An 18,797-nucleotide genomic window follows, 5' to 3' on the forward strand; every position below is an offset into this window, starting at 1 on the left:
CAGCCAGACTGTGTCCTGCTCAACCATCCTTTCCATGACCCGCCCATTCGCCGCTTCTCCCTGAGCTTGGTCAGGTGTTCGTTGTACAGCTACGTAGGTTTTGCATTTGGAAAACTGACTGGATTTTGCGTCCGGACAAACACAGTCGAGGCCATGCTCAGACGGATACTTCAAATGGTAAGCTTCTTGGGCGACAGGGTCAACCATATCGCTTTAGTTTGGTTACACCGAGTCATTTTCCTTGGGAGATACGGGGCCTATCCTTGTCTGTTTTCATGGTGGGAATGCATGTTTTAGATAACAGTGTGTCGCGGGTGGGCGGAGTCCTTAGCTATAGCTAAGGCGAGTTCCTTGATTGGAAAAGGCCTGCTACCCCGTCAGATCGCAGTGAACATATCAAGCGCTCCTTACAGGGGGTTGACACAGTTAGCCACTAAATGCTAACTTGCTTCGTTTGATTGATGCTACCCTTGGCAGGGATGTAGCAAGCTAGTATCTGTGTATATAACGCATTAGTGAATTAATTAGCGAACATGTCCGCATCGTCAGGGTCAGCCGAGTAAACAATAACCTAGCTAGCTGAACACCTTGGTCACCGAATCGTTTTATTTTCGTGGTTTCCGTTAGCTAGCTATGTTGTAGCGGTAGGTTAATTCATCGTCCAGTCATCACATGCTAACGCTGACGTTAGCCTCAGATGGACTGTTGGGAAGTCCTGTGTCATCTAGCTCATCGCAACGTGTAAGAAAACAAGCGTTAAGATTAGTTGGGCTTGTACTACTATTAATAGCCACATGGTTGTTTGGATAAATCAACAGCTTGTCACTAAAGTTACAAGTGGGAAGAAGAGAGGTTAGCTACTTAGTTAGCTTCTACGTAGGACTACATTTCCCACAGTGCGTTGCTAGCTGCATCATAGTGTACACTTTGAAGTCTCGGCCTGATAACCAGGAAAATCCATCTTTGAACACTTTGCTTTTAGGTCAGGGATTGTCAGACTCGGACCTGTTACCTCTAAGGGATTTTATTGCATACGTTCAGGAAGATAAATCGAAATAATAACATTTTATGGGGAGAATTACTGCTTTGACCCATTACCTCTTTACACAGACCTGTAAAATTAATAATTGCTCATTCACACCATCTAGTTAACAACAAAGATATTATCAGGGGCTCAGGGGCTTATAGGAAACCGTTTGATTTAAACAGGACCCTTTTCTAATGCACATGTGCCCTCCATTAAAAAAACAACAAAAACTGGAATTGGCACAAAACCTCATCAAGCTGTATTATTACTATATCGTTTCCTCACCTTTGACCAGCTATCCTTGTTTTTACAGTCCCGATGAAGGAGGTTTCAACATTTAAGGCTTAATGGTATAGGCAGGTTGATTTCAGGTAGATTATTTCAAGACAACATAATAAATCCCTAAAAAGAGTTTTATTTTCCTCTGGTAATAATATTTTTAATTTGGTAGAGTCAGTAGCAGATTTGACTTGAGTAGGGTCAATGTTTGTTCCATGATGCAAACGTTCAGCCTGTCTTTAAAGTGGTTTTTGTCAATCCTCCAATAGGCTCTGAGATGCCTGGTTCAAAGTGCTAAAAGTCCCCCTCCCACCACACACACACACACACACACACACACACACACACACACATATTTTGACCTTGTTCATTCATGCAGACAATAACCAGCCCAAACAAACCCTTTTTGTGAATGGATCACCAATGGCACATCCACTCATGTGTTTGTGCTTCAGGCCAGTGGACTGAGCTGGTTTCTGGTGACCATATTCCAACCTTCCTCTGAACTGTATAGAAAGTTGTTCTTTTTTTGTCCATTCTCCATCATAAGGTCAGTTATAAAAATGGAAAAATATATTTTCAGTTTGGAAGTTTCAGCTGTAAACCATGCCTGATTGGACTCCCCTCAAATATTCTGTCCTCAGTGTATCTGTGAGAGGAACACTAGTGAGGGAGCCTAGAGGCCTGTGGACTCATGTAACATCTAGGCGACTGTTTTGCAGAAGTTGCAGGAGGCTCTGAAAGAAAGTAAGACAAGGCAGTGCGGTCTAATGAGCTCAAGGTTGAGGTTTCTGACCATCATACTAAATGCTGTGTTTGGCGTAAGCAAGATACCTCACATCTTCTGTGGGGATCCTTCCTTTCTGGAGATCGTGGAATGGTTGTGAAGGTACAGAGAAAAATAAACTTTAAATTACAGAAAAAAACTAGCAGTCGCAGCTTAACTGCAATTTGGGAGTGGATTTGTGTTTTCAGCAAGATGGCAATCTCAAAGATAAAGCCACAACTACACAGAAATGGCTAAAAATCCTCAGTGTCATGGAGTGGTCAAGCCAGAGTCCAGACCTGAATCCATCTGAGGATTTGTGGCTGGACTTCAAAACTGTTGTTCACTGACAATCTCTAGGCAACTAGACACATTTTGATTAGTTTTGAAAAGAAGGTTGAGGAAAAGATGATGCAGCCATATCCACATAGACTTAAGGCCGTGATCGCTGATGCTTTTGAAACCCGAAAAAAGTTCAAGAGGGATAAATGCTTTTTAATACACAGTGTACAGCAACCAAACAAATTTGTACCCCAATATGCTGTTGCTATCTTATGATACAACTGTCTTAAATAAACATGCTTTCAAAGGAGTATAGAACAGCGTTACAGGTTAGAGCAAGGGTCTGTAAGTCACACCCACCATAGTTGTTTATGAGTTGTGTGAGCCAGGGCTTTCTCTGAAATTATATGTTGTTCACTTGATCCAACATAAGCCCAGTTTCAAACAGTTCTAACTCTGCAAACAAACAGTACACGTAAGTACCTGGATAATACAAATCCAAAGTCAGTGTAATCTCTGGAATATAGTGTTGCTTTATTAGAGGAAACTGAAAATGAGTATTTTAAAAGAAACGGTAAAAAAAAAAATACTCCTTGTTGTTGCTTAACTGATCTCTCAATCAATCAAGTCATTTAACATATAAATTTATGAGAATATATATACATTGAGGGCCTGTATCTACATACATTCAGACTAATCAAGTCTATTTTCTACTCTCCAGACTCCTGGGAAGGGAGGTTCCCAGAATGCAGAGTCAGAGCAGCCCAGCACAGACCTCAACCATGATCAGACGTCTGAGGTAACATGGAGAAGCAGAGGTGGAGAATTGAAGCTGTCTGGTAAGTGACTGTCCCCTGATTGATTCTGATGGTGTGTGTCTGTGTTCAGGGCTTCATCTGTCCTCAGTGCATGAAGTCTCACAACTCTGCAGAGGAGCTGTTCAAGCACTATGAGCTGTTCCACGATACTGGAGACCTCCCCGCTCATGTGGCCCCCACTCGGTGAGACTGATATTAATGTGTTACATAAATTATGACAGAGTCTGACCTCAACCTCTTAACAGAATTGTACTTTGTGTGCTTTTGTTAATGCACTCTTTCCTCCTTTTAGGGAAGACCTTACAATGCTGCGGCAAGAGGTTCAGGACCTTCACGCTTCTCTGAAGGTATGGTTGAGTTTCTGAACTGCGGCTGTTACAGTTGTGTGTAAATGGTCAATTAATACAAAGACTTGACTGTGTGTGTGTCTGTGTCTGTACCTTCTTAGGAGGAAAGATGGTTCTCTGGTGAGCTCAAAAAGGAGTTAGACAAAGTCCAAGGACAACTGAAGCAAGTAATTCCTTCAAGATATTTAACATGATTCATTATGAAGAGTTGGCTCTCTGAATATAAAACTTCTTAATAAAACATGATGGCGATGCGTACTCTTACTGTACATGTGCCTCTCTGTCCTTGGTTTTCACAGAACGATGGGCAGATGGGCTCGGAGGATTCAGGTCAGTGACATTATATTTAAAAACACCTGTGACAAAGAAAATATCAGTCACTAATATGTGGTGCTTTTTTTCCCTCAGTCCTTGAAAGGAAGTTGAATGAAGCAGAGACAGAAAAGTTCAACATCAAGCAGATGAAAGACCTGTTTGAGCAGAAGGCTGCCCAACTAGCCACAGAGATAGTAGGTTAGTGTTGGGCCAGGAACCTGTAAGGCCTGTGTCTGCATCATTTAATAACACTGAAGAGCCCTTTTGCTAGACCACTTTTAAGCTCAATCCACTGTGTTTTATCCAGTCTTATGTCAAGTCACATATACTATATGTGTTGCTTTGTATCCAACAGATTTAAAGTCCCGCTATGACGAGGAGAGGAGCCTGAGGGAGGCTGCTGACCAGAGGCTGGCCAAAGTGACCGAACAACTGCAGAAAGAGAAGCAGGAGAATGAGAGACTCCAAACTGAACTGGTACAACACACACTTTAAGTCTCTGTTTGTGGTTTATTCTCTTCTCACAAGGCTTGTGAGACAGAGATACTTTGTAGTTTGATCCATGAATGTTGTGCTTTGTAGTTGGAGAGAATAACGTTGAAACGACACCATGAAATCAGCCTGACTCTGAGCTGTGTGCTGGAGGAATCGACACAGCTTCTACCAGACAGTCCCCTCATCGTTGTTATGGAAACGTGAAACAGAACTTTACTTAAAGAATTTATATCAAAAGAGCTAAAGCATACTTTAGACTAGAGCTGTGTGGTTGCATTTATGTACATACAACCAAGGCACACTGACCTGTTACCTGGTCTGAAATGTCCTTAACAATTCAGAGTATTTTAAAAAGGCTTCACACAAAATTTAAGCTTCAAACTTTAAACAGAGACATCCTCTGTTGATGTCTCCTGTTGTCTCCAAGTGGGCTTGGATTTATTGGGATGGAGGTAGAGCACCAGATTTTTGCCATTCCCTAAATCTGTATGAAGACTTCCATATATGCCTGAGCAACTCTTGATTTATCTCAATACCAAAACATCCTTTGCTCAACTTTCTTCCCCCAAGCCCTTATGTCTTCATCACAGTGCCTCTGCTCTGCCCCCTAGCTGCAGCGACCAGGAGTGGAGGACGTGGAGGTCCTGCAGAAAGAACTGGTACAGGTGCAGACGCTGATGGACCGTATGACACGTGAGAGGGAGGAGGAGTCTGAACGCCTCAAAAACCACTATGAGCAACTGCAGGCTAATTACACTACCTCAGAGGTGAGGAGGGCAAATCACCCCATGTCTTGAAGCTCAATTGTAGTTGTGCTGATTCTTACTATTTTATTGTCCCAGTGTTTTAACATAAGCTGCCACTCTCCCCTAAATTTTACATTTCACAAACACATGGACACACACGTTGATTCTCACAGTTCACATAATCATCTACAGCTTTGTAGTGCAAACAGCGAAATATAGTTTAGTTTAGTTCCAATGTTACCCCACCTTCATTTCACCCCATTTACTCAGGACACCCACTGCACTTTTTTGAAAAGAACAGATCTTCAGATTCTTATTCAAAAGTAGCTATAAATCATCTGGAGGTGCTGTAGTTACATCATATCAGATTGGTCTGTGCCTAATTCTTATTAATTAATGTGTGGTGAATAATTCAGCTTGATTTCCTGCATTTTTGATCCCTGGAGTATTTATAGAGCTCTGCCAGGCAGCTCCAGGCCCTGAACCTGTCTTTCTGCACATCTCTGCAAATTATCACACGTACAATCCCATATTTTTACATAAGAAACCACATTATGAACATATTTGAAAACTGTCTGGTTTTTGATTACACATCAGCTCTCAGTTATGCTAAGTGGCTTCGGTACAGTCTTGAATCTGAGTCTTGAAACAGCTGCTGTATTTAATAGAGTTTTATTAAGTTCCTTAGTATGAGTGTATAATTTATGCACTCAGAAGCTAGTCTTCAGGTCAAAATTACATCAAAAAAAAATAGCATTACATTCAGGTTCATGTCTTGTCTCCTGCAAAAAAAAAAGTACCATACCTTCTTTTGTATACAATATCCTGCTTGACAAATATAATCACAATTATGATCATAAAATTATGATCATTTATTCTCTCAGCCCAGCAGCTCTGTGTTACAGACTGGTCTCTTGCTGGTATACAGTGACTTACCTTTTTCCATGTCTCTCTTTCCCTCCCCTTCTTCTGCTTCTCACATAACGTATCCCTCTCCAACACTTACTCTTTCTTCAAGATCCGTAAACTGGAGGTAAAACAACACCATTTCAAGTTGGCCCCAAATTTATTTTCATCTTTTTGAGTTTCACTTAAGTTTGAAGAGTTTTTCAGAGATTAATTTAAATTTTTTTTTTATGTGTGTTAACTCTTTATGTTTTTGTTAGGTTTTTGTGTGACTCAAGCCTGGTTTGTTACTAATTCATATAGTTTTTTTGTAATTTAATTTTTTTCTTCTATGTCAGTCCCTCACAGTGGTGCTTCCATTCCTTGATTCCTTAACACTAATACAACTTGCACAAAGAGTCTAATGTACCTGTCTGTTGTATTGCAGATGACTGTGTCCCAACTTAAAGCAGAGCTGGAGAAGGGTCCGCAAGAAGCAGCCGTCTACACCCAACAGATCCACGAGCTGCAGAGCAATCTGAATAATTTGCAGCAGCAAAGCCAGGTAACACACACACACACACACACACACACACACCGGCAGAACAAAACAGCTACAATTACTATAGTCATGTGGCAGTTTCATGATTCTTAAGAGATTACTGCAGGCACAAACATGTCTGCCATGACATCTGTTACACAACACACAGATTACATTAGATTGTGTAGGATTTACTTTTACTTCAGAAATGTTAGCAAGCTTTTCCAGCTGCCCCTCATGAAGAGAGCACGTCATCTCACTTTCTGTAAACTTTCCTCTGTTGCTCAGCATCAGACCCTATGACAGCCCCCTGCTGTCACCAGCCGTCTTTGGCAGCCTAGACATGTTGATAAAAATCACACGCAGCTCTATAATTAGACCAGCAGGGGGGGTCTCTGCCATCCCAGCTTTGAGACTTGGGGTGAAATACAAATACAGGTAAAAGCACTGCTGCAATGCGAGCTGGGGGAACAGAGCCACAAGGTTCCCGCCAGAGATTAAATTCTCCCACATGAGACACGCCAATGCCCTCCCACCCAAGTAGGTTCCTGGGTAAGAGGGGGATTACAGACCTGGATGTCCAGTGAGATGCTGACACCACATGCTTCTCCTCACAACAGGATGCCCTGAGACCTGATACAGATACTTATCTCATGAGAACAAAGAAAAAAGTGATGGAGCATACAATGAGACACAGAGGATCAGGACTAAGAACAGACAGGTGAACAACTGATGGTCTGTAACTCCAGGATTAAAGAGGAGCAGCAGAGGGCTGTCACACAAGGGAAGGATGACGACATGGCTGCGAGAAGGAGAGGGACGAACAAAAGAGGAGTGGAGGAAAAAAAAGTCTCTAGAGTGGGTTGTTAATGTGTGCCAGCTGCTGCGGTGGCTTGCAGAGGTTTATTGGATGTCTGTGAAGTCCAGATGCCCTGTCACACTCCGTAGTTAGCAGCACACTCCATGATTAACAACATTTTGTTCTTTATCACCTTGTTGCCAAGTTTAATGCCAGAGCTCACGCCAGGGCAAGTGCTGCACGCATACCACAGTCTTCCAAGTCCTCTGTTGTAAACCTTCCCCTAGAAATGCCATGCCTCACTTTACTCTTGACTCTTGACAGGCGACTGTTCTTTTCCATAGCTTATATCACATGAGGTGTGGGTGCCTTGTTGCAGCTCCTATCATGCTAACTGTTTTAATTCAGAAAAGGCAAATGGTTCATGTTCCAGTGTGGCGTAACTAATGGCTCATAATTCTTTTCAAACATTGTCAATCTTTATCCTTTTTCATGAGACCCTGCTCTGCTGGGAAACAAAGAATTCTTTTGAAATTGTATAGAGTAAAATTTTATTTCATTTCACTCTATTGTTTTTTTTTTCTTATTTGTTTTGTGACTTTCACGTCCATTCACATCCTCCATCCCGATAATTCCCACACCCCTGGACAACCAGTTCTCATCTTACCCATGTTGTCTTGTCACCTCCTTTTCTCAGAGCCTGTCTGAAAAGCTGGCACGTAAGGAGAAGGAGTATCAGGAACTGGAGGAGTGTCTGGGAGCTGAGAAAGCTGCCAACAAAGGAGTCCAAGACAGCCTCAGGGAGAGAGAACTGGAGGTCCAAGAGCTCCAGGCTCGGGCCGCGGGGGCTGAGGCCTCCCTGCAGAAGAGCCAGACAGAGCTCGGAGAGAGGACTGAGGAGGTGACAAAGCTGAAGAGTGAGATTGGCGAGCTGGAGGTGAAGCATGCAGAGCTGAAGGTTGAGAGGAAACAGCTGGAACAGCAAAGGGAAGAAAAAGAGAGCCAAGGAGCTCAGCAGCAGACAGAGATCAGTCAGGTGAGGAAGACTGACAAAGGAGACACACACACAAACTGCTGCATGCAGTACAACATGACAGATGATATATAAAGGATTTTTCATGTTTGCTTAAAACTTTCAGATTAAGTTGCTTTAATCAGTTCAGTGCATTGCCACATCAGTCAAACAGAGTCTGCACATCCTCACAACATCAAAAACCACGGCCTTAACGGCACAATATATTTCAAAGCCCAGTAGCTTTTCACCCATGGAATAATGTATCCATAGAAAACAATGGCAGAGACTTATGCAAACCTACTTTTGCATAAAATCAGTTTAGGAGGAAGCAGAAGAAAATTTCAAAATAACAAAGAAAGTAATCAATGATAACTGATGCAGAAATGTCATACAGTTAAATGTTAAAAAATATGAGGCTTCCAGACATCCACCTTTATCATCAAAGTCTCTGCTGTATTTCCTGCCATTTGTAACTGTTTGCTCTCCATCTTGATCATCACCTCTCTCTCTGTGCTCTCCCTAGCTGCACGCCAAACTGCTGGAGGCAGAGAGGCAGCTGGGCGAGGTGCAAGGTCGTCTGAAAGAGCAGAGGCAGCTGTCTGGAGAGAAACTGAAAGACCGTGAGCAGCAAGCAGCCGACCTGCAGCTCAAACTCTCCCGTGCAGAAGAACAGGTTGGCATCAGATGAAACTTTAATTATTGCTGCGGGGAAACAGAATTAATGCAATGCAACAGTCAGAACATCTGTAAAAGTGTCCGACGTTCAGGTGTGCCTGATAGGATATAATTTGTACAATGTAGTTTAGGTTTTTTGTTTTTTTTTTTACAGTATTTGGCTAAAGCTGAGAAGCAGAGGGATTAAAACTCAAGAGAATCAATGATCTGTGCAGATAAGATTTAGGAAACTGTTGTAGTGTGATAATCCAGAAATGGTTTCAACAATGCCTTCAGGTTTATGGTAAAAAAAAAAAACAAGTGTGGTCTTCATTTTCAGTTGAAGGAGGGCATCAGTAAAAGCACAGACCTGCAGCACCAGCTGGAGAAAGCCAAGCAGCAGCACCAGGAGCTGCAGGCACTGCAGCAAAACACCAACGGCAAACTCCGTGAGGCACAGGTACTGTTAAGGGGAAAAACCCTCACATCTGTTGCACTGATAACAGTAGTGGTAAGCATGAAGCCAAAGTACCTGCTGTAGCCTTTCTCCTATGTTGGCTTGTCTTCATGTGGTAGAATGACCTGGAGCAGGTGTTGCGTCAAATTGGGGATAAGGACCAGAAGATCCAGAACCTGGAGGCTCTGCTGCAGAAGAGTAAAGACATTGTGAGCCAGCTGGAAGGTGAGAGAGAGGACTTATGTGCCAAGATCCAGGCTGGGGAGGGAGAGACGGCGGTTCTCAACCAGCTGAAAGAGAAAAACCACGCACTACAAGAACAGGTGGATGAAAATGCAGACACACACACAGGTTCACTTCTGTTTTGCAGTCACTTTGCTGTAGTGTAAAAGTGACACGACAAAAGGCACATGCCAGCCACCCACACAACTGACAGTGTGCTGTCACTAATTAACTAACTAATTAATTAACTAATTAACACCATATAGAAAGATCACTTGTCTACCTCAATAATCACAAGTTATAGTTGGTCATTTTTGAGCCTATAACCCTTTTTGTCTGTGTGGGTCTTAAAGGTGACACAGTTGACTGACAAGCTGAAGAACCAGTCAGAGAGCAACAAGCAAGCCCAGGACAACTTACACGAGCAGGTCCAGGAGCAGAAGACTCTGCTGCGCTCAGCCCAGGACCGAGCCCACACCCTAGAGACCTCAGTCACTGAGCTCACTGCCCAGCTCACAGACAGCAAGGAGAAAGTATCCCAGCTGGACTCTCAGGTAAACAAGCATGTTTGTGTAATACATGTTAAATATGTATATACCGCTGTCAGAGATGTTTAAGAGACTTTAAAATCGTTTTCGAGGAGCTGATTAAAATGTACTATATTCTATGGATTAAATTTTTTTGATGGTGAGATTAACCGCTTTTGTTATTCTCTGTTTTCCTGCAGCTGAAGGCAAAGACCGAGATGTTGCTCTCTGCAGAGGCAGCCAAAGCTGCACAGAAGGCCAACCTGGAGAACAGCCTGGAGACTGCTCAGCATGCACTACAGGACAAGCAGCAGGTGAGTGTTCTCTATGTGCAGCTGATGAGCCATGCAGTGTCCTGTGTGATATACCATATTTATTTAATTCCTCCACTTCACCCACTCCTTAACTTCTCTGTCCCTTACCCTCCTCACTTATGTATCATATCCCGCACCCTCTCTTGCCATGTTGTGTAGGAGCTCAATAAAGTTCAGAAGAAGATGGAGGAGAAGGCCCAAAGGCTCAAAGAGAGACAGGAGCAGTGCACACAGCTGGAAACCAGTCTGAAAGAATGCAAAGACAAACTACTGGCCTCAGAACAGCGTGTAGAGCAGCTGGAGGGGCTCAATAAGGTCTGTGTTGAGTCTTTATAATGAGTGCCTGTATGACCTGCAGCACAGCCCTATCTACACAATGTGATCATCTTGTAGAAAATCTTTAGGTTTGTTTTAGGCTGAAATTCTTGTTTCTAATTCCTGGAACTGAATCTGGTGTTTTAAATTGACAGAAATTGGAGTCACAGGTTGGGGAACTGCAGACCACTCGAGATCAGGCACAGCAGGAGGTACAGAAGCTGCAGAAGGAAGGATCAGAGGTTAAACGGAAAGCTAAGGAGCTGCAGCGCTCACTGGACACAGAGAAAGCAGGGTGAGATCATGTGTTCTAGTGCACTGTATTTGATGAATATGTGATCAATACTTTCAAGTAATTTTTGGTTTGTTCTACTATATTATGATAAATTAGTCCAAATGTGTCATACATCGTGTTCCACTGTTAAGGGCTGCAACACTACAAGAGGAGTTAAAGAAAAAGGCAGCTGCTTTGAGTGACACCCAGCAGCAGCTGGAGCGCTGTGAGCAGGATAAAGCTGCTCTGAAGGTGAACCTGGACAAGGTGACCCAGGAGGGGAAGACTCAGCATGCAGAGCTGGACAGGAAGGCTCAGAGTCTGGCAGCCGACCTACAGAAGGCCCAACAGGAGAAAGAGGCTCAAAGGAAGGAGCTTGTTTCTACTCAGGAGAACCTAGGAAAGGCTAATAAGGCACTGAAAGAGAGTCAGAGTCAACTGGATGCAGAGAGGAAAAGCCACAAGTCAGCAATGGAAGAGAAGGTAGGTTCAGTCAGCCGCAGACAAACGAACGACAAACAGAGCTCGGACAAATTCAGTATTATTTTTCAACACGCAACAAAGAGTAACACATAGACACCTATTTACAACATCAGGACATTAATCTGTCTCAATCCTCAGGAAAAGTCCAATGTGAAGGCCCGGCAGGAGCTTCTTAAGAACAATGAGAGCATCACCAAGGCAATGAAAGAATCTACAGTGCAGCTGGAGCAGATGAAAGAGGTAAACTACTGAAAAAATGGAAGATCAAGCATTGTTGTTTTGAACCTAACACCTTAAGGACTATTCTGTGTCTACAAATTATCAGGCAGAGAAAAAGCTGAAAGGGCAGCTGACCTCATTAGAGCAGCAGCACTCAAAGACTCAAGAGGCACTGAAGGAAAAGGAGAATGGGCTGGAAAAGATGCAGGCACAACTGAAGACAGCCCAGGGGTCCTTTGAAGAGGAGATGAAGAAAGTGAAGGACAAAGTGGCAGAGTTACAGGAAGTCAATGTCAAGAAAGTAAGCATTTTATATACTGTGGATAACTGTTAACATACCTAACCACATAGCTGCTGTATTTTCCACAGGTTTGTTGTGAAGGATGTGAAGTAAAGTGATTATATGTGTATATATTTATAAATGTGTGTATTTGATTTTATCTCCAGGCAGAGGAGGAGAGTAAGCTGAGGGGCCAGGTATCGGGGCTCGGCCAGGAGCTGGCCTCTGAAAAGAGCCGGACAGCAGAGCTGCAGAAGGCCTTGGAGCAAAGTCAGGAAAGTCTCACTAAGCTTCAGTCTGACTTCTACGGCAAAGAGTCTGAGGTTTCTGCCCTGCGTCAAGACCTCAAGGTACATTAATGCATGAAGGGTTGGAGGAGCTAGAAAATGGTCATGGCTTGATTTAAGGAGGCTGTGTGAAATGTCGAATTCAGAAACATCTGTGTGAACGAATTCTTGCGAGCAGCTCTCACAAGGTCACTTCTGCTTTTAATGATTTCTCTCCTCACACACCTTAACCCAGTGACTCTTGACCTTCCTCTGACTGTAGGCATCAGAGGAGAAGCTGAGCTTAGCCCAGGAGGAGCTGGCTGCGAACCGAACCCATCAGACAGGTTTAGAGGCTCAGATCCAGGAACTGAAGACGAGCCGCAGCTCGTTGGAGCAGGGTCTCGCCAAACAGGACCAGCGGCACCGCCAGCAGGAACAAACACTGAAGGAGCTACAGAACCAACAGGTCGGACAAATAGGATTGACACACAAACACACTTGACTTAATGTGAGTGAGTTAATATATAATCTAAATTGTGCCTACTCACACAGAATTGCGTTAAGGAGGAGCTGGAGAAGGAGAAAAGCAAAGTGGAGGAGCTGAACAAAGCCAAGACTGTCCTGGAAAAGAATAACAGCAAATTAACTTCTGAGTTAAAAGCAGTAACAGAGAAGAGTGAGAAGGTCAGTCACCTCTTTCTTCTAACTTGAGAGAGAAAGAGAGGAGCAGGAGAAGGCTTACATTCAACCTGAAATTCTCAATAGTGCAACTGTGGGGCTGGGCTAATGTAGACAATGGCCACCATTTTATGTCTCACTGTGACATGGCCTGCTTCCCATGCTTGTGTCTTACATAAACAGCTTAACTCAGAGTGACTTCAGGTCATCAGGGCCACATTCTTCAAAAGTGTAACCGGGCATGCTTGAGTTGGCAATTTGACATAAGCCTGGATTTTTCAGTTCTTCAAAGCTGTCTTAAAATTGATCCGAAGCTGTTGTCGGAGCAGTAACAAGCTCATTTCCCAACCTCAAACCTGCTCAAGCTGTTTTAAAATCTTCTGTGAGATGCCTCTTCCTCACTTACAGTACCAAACCAAGCACCAACTTTATCTGCTGCTTTTCAGAAGCTGGGTGAGCTGCGGGAGGCCAAACAGCTGTTGATCCAGCAGAAACTGCAGTTACAGGGTCAGGTGGAGACGGTGCAGGGCGTGCTAGAGCAACAGCAGAAAGAGCACCAGGCCACCAAGGACAGCTGGAGCCAGAGAGAGAAGCAGCTCCTCGCCCAAACCAAGGATGCCCAGGATCAGCTGGTAGACTCCCTCATTAAATTTTGTTTAAATGAACAGATAAAATGTCATTCACTCCCCTCACGATTCTGTTATGTCATGTGATCAATTCATCTTTCTAAAGGTGGCAGAGAAGCGAGCCAAAGAGGAGCAGGTGAAGCTCAGAGAGGAGGCAGGGGCTAAGCTGGGCGTGCAGGTGACAGCTCTGAATGAAAATGTAGCCACACTGAAGAGAGAGTGGCAGGGCAGCCAGCGGAGAGTGGGTGAACTAGAGAAGCAGACGGATGAGCTGAGAGGAGAGATCGCTGTGCTGGAGGCCACTGTCCAGAATAACCAGGACGAGAGACGGGCTCTTCTTGAAAGGTGCGTCGATAGTTCTTCCTGCACATGTGCTTCTCAGCGGGTCACAGTCACACTATTGAAATGATCCACATCCAGTGCATGCCACCACAGTTGACAAGATTTTATGTTGAGCTTTTGAAGTACGAGGTTTTCCAATATCTTCCTTTAAAACAAGCGCCAGTTCAGAATAAAATAAGGCTGTGTTAAATTAATTTTGGTTAATACATTGATTAAAACCTTCTCTATAATAAGACTAACTACATTATAACATTATCACCCTGAGCTGTTGAACATCGCTTCAGGGAAGTTTTGCCCACATCTCTCAGCCAACTTGAATTCACTCATTTGCAGTCTTAATTTTTAAACAACTTCATTTTCTTGTGCATAATAAATGGTAATTAAACATGAAATTCATCATATATTAGGCCCATCAAGGCTGTTGCATGTACCACACACACACACACACACACACCCACACACACACACACACACACACACACACACACACACAAAGGAAGAGACATCCATTAGGACGTAAAGAGCAGAACATGAATGGCTGACTGCATAAATGAACACACTCTGAATATGAGTCAGCACTTCTAAATGTGCCCTTTTTGTATTTGCTGTAACTAAATCCTGCTGAGTTTCTCCAGATGTAGGATTTAAAAAAAAATCTGCATTAAATGCTTCACTGCACCACGTGAGGCTGGGTTTAGCTGTCAGTGCAGGTTAAATTGCCTCCAGATGAAATTCATTGTTTGTGTACATACTGTGAAAGGTAAAAGCATCTAATTTCCACTGAGCAGTGGATAACCTCCACCCTGTTCACCTGCAGTAGCTGTCAGAGTGGTGTTTAAGTCCTTACTGTACAGATGTCTCAAATTTTGATATTAGCTCCTTATCTCAACTTTTAATTGTATCATTGATGAGTTAGCTATAAAAAAAAACATGCATTATCTTAGCACCGTCATTCACTGAATATTAAGGTGGTTTAAATTTTATGTCTGGAAAATGTGCTTGTGACGTGCTAGTGCTTAAGTGAATGGGTGTAATGTGATGAGACAAAATTGGATGGAAATGAGGCAAAAACACCTGTTGACAACAGAGTGCTGTGGTAGAGCTTTGGTGAATAAAAATCACTCAGAGGACATCATCATCACCCTCATCACTATTCCCTAAAGCCCTGTGCTGCTGTGAGTATTAATTAACAAACCTGTTCTGCAGCCAGCCAAGTAGTGGTGGTAGGAAATCCTCCTGGGCCACCAATTAAGATGAGCACACACAAATCATTAGTGCTCTGTGGTTGTGTTTCAGGTGTGTGAAGGGTGAGGGTGAGATAGAGAAACTGCAGGCCAAGGTGGTGGAGCTGAGGAGGAAGCTGGACGATACGACAGCAGCCATGCAGGAGCTGGGCAGAGAGAACCAGTCGCTCCAGGTCAGTCACAAAACATCAGACGGCGTACAAAAAAAAAAAACAAAAAACGAAAAGAGACACTATGGTACAAATACGTCTGGGTGTGATGTAGAACACGTCAATAATTTGTCTCAGAGAACTTCATTGTGTTACCGTCCAAATAAAGTTAGATGTTGGTTGTTGGTGGTTTTAGATCAAGCAGTCACAGACACTAACCAGGAAGTGGGCCGAGGATCACGAGGTGCAGAACTGCATGGCTTGTGGGAAAGGTTTTACTGTCACTGTCAGGAAGGTAAGTGTGAAGTTTTGTTTTTAAAAGCAACAGGATATAATATCTCATTATTGAGTATCTGTCTTGTATCTCTCCTCCTCCTCTGTGAATATCCAGCATCACTGCAGACATTGCGGAAACATTTTCTGCGCCGAGTGTTCGGCGAAGAACGCCTTCACGCCGTCCTCTAAAAAGCCAGTACGGGTGTGTGAGACCTGCTTCGAGGAGCTCCAAGGCTGATTTCCCTCTCAACCCTTTACCTAACTCCAACACCCCCACCCCCCACGCTCTCTCCCTCCCTTTCCTACTCCAGCGGGCAGAAGGCGGCGTGTCTTTGTCATATTTAATGTGCACTATAAAGGACAGACCCCGTGCAAGGACTCCCACCTGCGTGTGACTTGTGGCTCTGGTGTGGAGAGAAGTAACCGAAGAGACACCAGAGCCTCGTGACGGGATGGGGTGGGACTGGTTGGGATTGTCTGTATCTGTTTCTGTGCCTTTGCTACTCCTGTGGACTGCCAGAGAGCGGAGACAGTGAGAACTAAACACCATCCATCTCTTTAAGTTCGTGTTCACATCTCGATCATTGATTGGCTTCATTAGCAATTGCAAAGTGGCTGCTTTTGTGCATTGTGACATGTTTTTGACGTCTGTTGTCGGGAGGTATAAGGTCAGTCTGACACTGCAGGAGCAGATGGGGAAGTAAATATTGTAATAGTGATGTTTAAAATCACTGCTGCCGTACAAAGGTAAATGCAGGTAACTATTTTGTCCAAAATGTATCTGTAAATGTATAACTCAATATATACATCAATTTGATCATTTACTAAAACCTAACAAAGTTAAGCTAAATTAAATTCTTATTTTTCTAGCAAGAAGGGTAAACTTCACTACGTACAAAAATATTTTTGTAAAACTTTTCAATTGAACTGATCGTCTGTATTTAATGTGAGTAATGTAGATTTTTACTTTGGAACACAAAGGTGTGTCTGATTTTCAACTGTCATCACTTCATTTGCCCCAAAACAAGGCTCCCAGAACCAGTTTATCAGCTGTTTTCACTTGATGTTTGTGGACAGGGTTTCATGTATATGCATTATGTGTGAATTCACACAGGTAAAGAGCTCTAGATCCTTTGTGTTAACATTGTGTTGTAGAGTATATATACAAGCAAAAGGGAAGGAATTCGTTTTTCTTTTTAATTCTGTATCTACAGCTGTAAAAACAGTATTCCAACCATAAAGAAAATATTTCATCAGTCAGTTTATGCACCAGCGATTTTCTGCACATAACAATGTTAAATTAGTTACTGCATGTTTCCTTTGTGTGGCAGCGTGTTCGTGAAAATGTCGAAATTAATGTGTTCAGCCTATTTCATGACCAAAGAATGTCTGCAGCAGGAATACAGGCTGGATGAAAGCCCTGAGTTTGTTTTCATATTTCAGTATTTTTTCTAAGTGTCTCTTTGAGTTTTAAATCACAGGGTCTGATGTTTTTATCTTGAATACAGTAGTGCACAGTGGCACGTATGATGATCTGACAGGCTGTTTCTTTTTTTAAATGTACACTCAGTTTTTGCTGTGCCACATTTCTTTGTGTGTTAATCTACAAATTGTGGTGCTTTCTGCAGACTGGTGATGCAGTCATCGAAGGTGCCTGCGTGTTTATTTTTTAATGTTTTTTCCTGCTGCTTGTCTCATCCACAACAACAGCAACTGACTACTGCTTGAGGTATGTGTGTGTGTGTGTGTGTGTGCGTGCGTGCGTGTGTGTGTGTGTGTGTGCGTGCTCTGCTTTGAAGCAATAACGGTGGCTGTGTGTGATGTTCGCTGTAACAGAGGGTGTGTTTCAGTGTCTAGGCCTGCTGTGCTTGTCTGCTGAGATGCACTGCGCAAACGTTGGCTGCTCAGGGCCTCACGTTGTCCGGGGACGTTGGTGCTGCTATCAGGTGCAGTGTTTACTGTCCAGCCCGCCTGCAGCTCACAGCGCTGTAAAAGTTAATTCCTGCTTTGTTTAATTTATAATTGTTGACAGATATTGGTAAGATCTTCTTGTGCAATTGTCTACAGACTGGAGCAGACGATAACACTGTAAGCCAGGAAGTGATTCAGGCTGTTCTGGCGTTTTGCAACAAGCAGCTTGTTTCAGACATAGGCTTACCAAATTAGCTCTTTATGCTTGTATTATTCCAAAAGAATGTCCATCTCAGTTGCAAACTCTCAAAAACACCTGTCTCTTTTTGTGTTGCATTGGTTTTGTTATGTCTACCTCAGATTGGCACAGGAAAAGCACTATTTCTAAACCTTAGATGTCACAAATGTTGTATCATTGCCTGCATTTGATCAAGAATTTGTGATTGATATATCAAGTTGTACAGTCCCTGAAACCCAGAGAGATGATTTGCACCTTAATGTATTCTGGGCTCATCTGTTAGAGAACCCAGCCACAAACGTAGGACCACCAACTTTATACAGGCTTCAGCATTTCTAGCCCCTATGTACTTAACTGCTCATTAATATGAAGTCTGTCATGATTACCTTTGTAAATGTTTGTATTGAAAGAGAAAAAGGAAATATATAACACTTGTGGGTGTAGAAACATGACAACAGTGAAACTGTGTGTGGATTCATCAGTGTCTTACTCATTTTTACAAAATGGCACCACAGACTTATACACACTGAATCGTGGCTTGCTTCGTGTTGCTCAGTTATCATGCATGATGACTTAACTGGCCTGTGGCTCACACGTTTTTTTTTTCCATGTTTAGAGTCATCATATCTTGTGGTTGTGAAGGTGTGCCTTAGGCCAACATCTTTGTGCGTCACTGCTCACTGTTAGCGGCGACCTGCACCGTGTATTACCTGAGTCAGGATGACTTCAGTTCACCTGAAGGGACAAGAAATAATGTAATTTATGTTCACACGCACCAGTTGATTTTCTAATTCATTGTCATGACAAACCTAAATAAAATCTACAGTATGTTTCTATGTTTGTGTGTGATTTTTTTGTTGCCATAATAAGAATTACTCTCACAGCCATTTAAAGTTTGTTCATTTAAAAATGAATCAATACATTAGCCTCATTTCTTTGGAGTAAATGTTTCACTTGGCAAAACCTTGTATCTCAGGTGTCATGGAACTGTAGATGTTCCTTTC

General features: G+C 43.0%; 1 protein-coding gene across 3 annotated transcripts; it reads left to right on the forward strand.

Moving 5' to 3' along the window:
• The first annotated feature begins 19 nt into the window (after positions 1-19).
• Positions 20-18,629, forward strand: LOC139635403 (early endosome antigen 1-like). Of its 3 annotated transcripts, none has more exons than XM_071502746.1 (29): positions 20-177; positions 3,076-3,153; positions 3,243-3,355; positions 3,465-3,519; positions 3,621-3,686; positions 3,819-3,849; positions 3,928-4,032; positions 4,190-4,311; positions 4,941-5,096; positions 6,409-6,525; positions 7,998-8,336; positions 8,839-8,988; positions 9,310-9,429; positions 9,546-9,749; positions 10,002-10,202; positions 10,376-10,489; positions 10,649-10,804; positions 10,960-11,099; positions 11,231-11,561; positions 11,700-11,801; positions 11,887-12,081; positions 12,228-12,410; positions 12,610-12,795; positions 12,882-13,013; positions 13,454-13,639; positions 13,740-13,978; positions 15,272-15,392; positions 15,565-15,663; positions 15,760-18,629. In XM_071502746.1, the coding sequence occupies exons 1-29, from the start codon at positions 154-156 to the stop codon at positions 15,880-15,882; spliced, it is 4,188 nt and encodes a 1,395-aa protein (XP_071358847.1). In that variant the 5' UTR covers positions 20-153; the 3' UTR covers positions 15,883-18,629. The 3 variants fall into 3 exon arrangements, with proteins under 3 accessions (XP_071358847.1, XP_071358839.1, XP_071358831.1); XM_071502738.1 differs by lacking the exon at positions 20-177 and adding an exon at positions 329-741 and having other exon boundaries at positions 13,457-13,639; XM_071502730.1 differs by lacking the exon at positions 20-177 and adding an exon at positions 332-741.
• The last annotated feature ends 168 nt before the right edge of the window (positions 18,630-18,797 follow it).

The sequence above is a fragment of the Trachinotus anak genome, unplaced genomic scaffold (assembly GCF_046630095.1).
Source record: "Trachinotus anak isolate AG129_WGS33_773 ecotype Australia unplaced genomic scaffold, CSIRO_AGI_Tana_v1 ptg000002l, whole genome shotgun sequence".
Taxonomy (NCBI): Eukaryota; Metazoa; Chordata; class Actinopteri; order Carangiformes; family Carangidae; genus Trachinotus; species Trachinotus anak.

Bases quoted from the DNA above. Each gene is read 5' to 3' on its own strand.
- LOC139635403 (XM_071502730.1), top strand. From the start codon at position 673: ATGCTAACGCTGACGTTAGCCTCAGATGGACTGTTGGGAAGTCCTGTG. The intron at 12,082-12,227 runs GTAAGCATTTTA...TTTTATCTCCAG, and splicing joins AGGAAGTCAATGTCAAGAAA to GCAGAGGAGGAGAGTAAGCT. The intron at 13,979-15,271 runs GTGCGTCGATAG...GTTGTGTTTCAG, and splicing joins AGACGGGCTCTTCTTGAAAG to GTGTGTGAAGGGTGAGGGTG.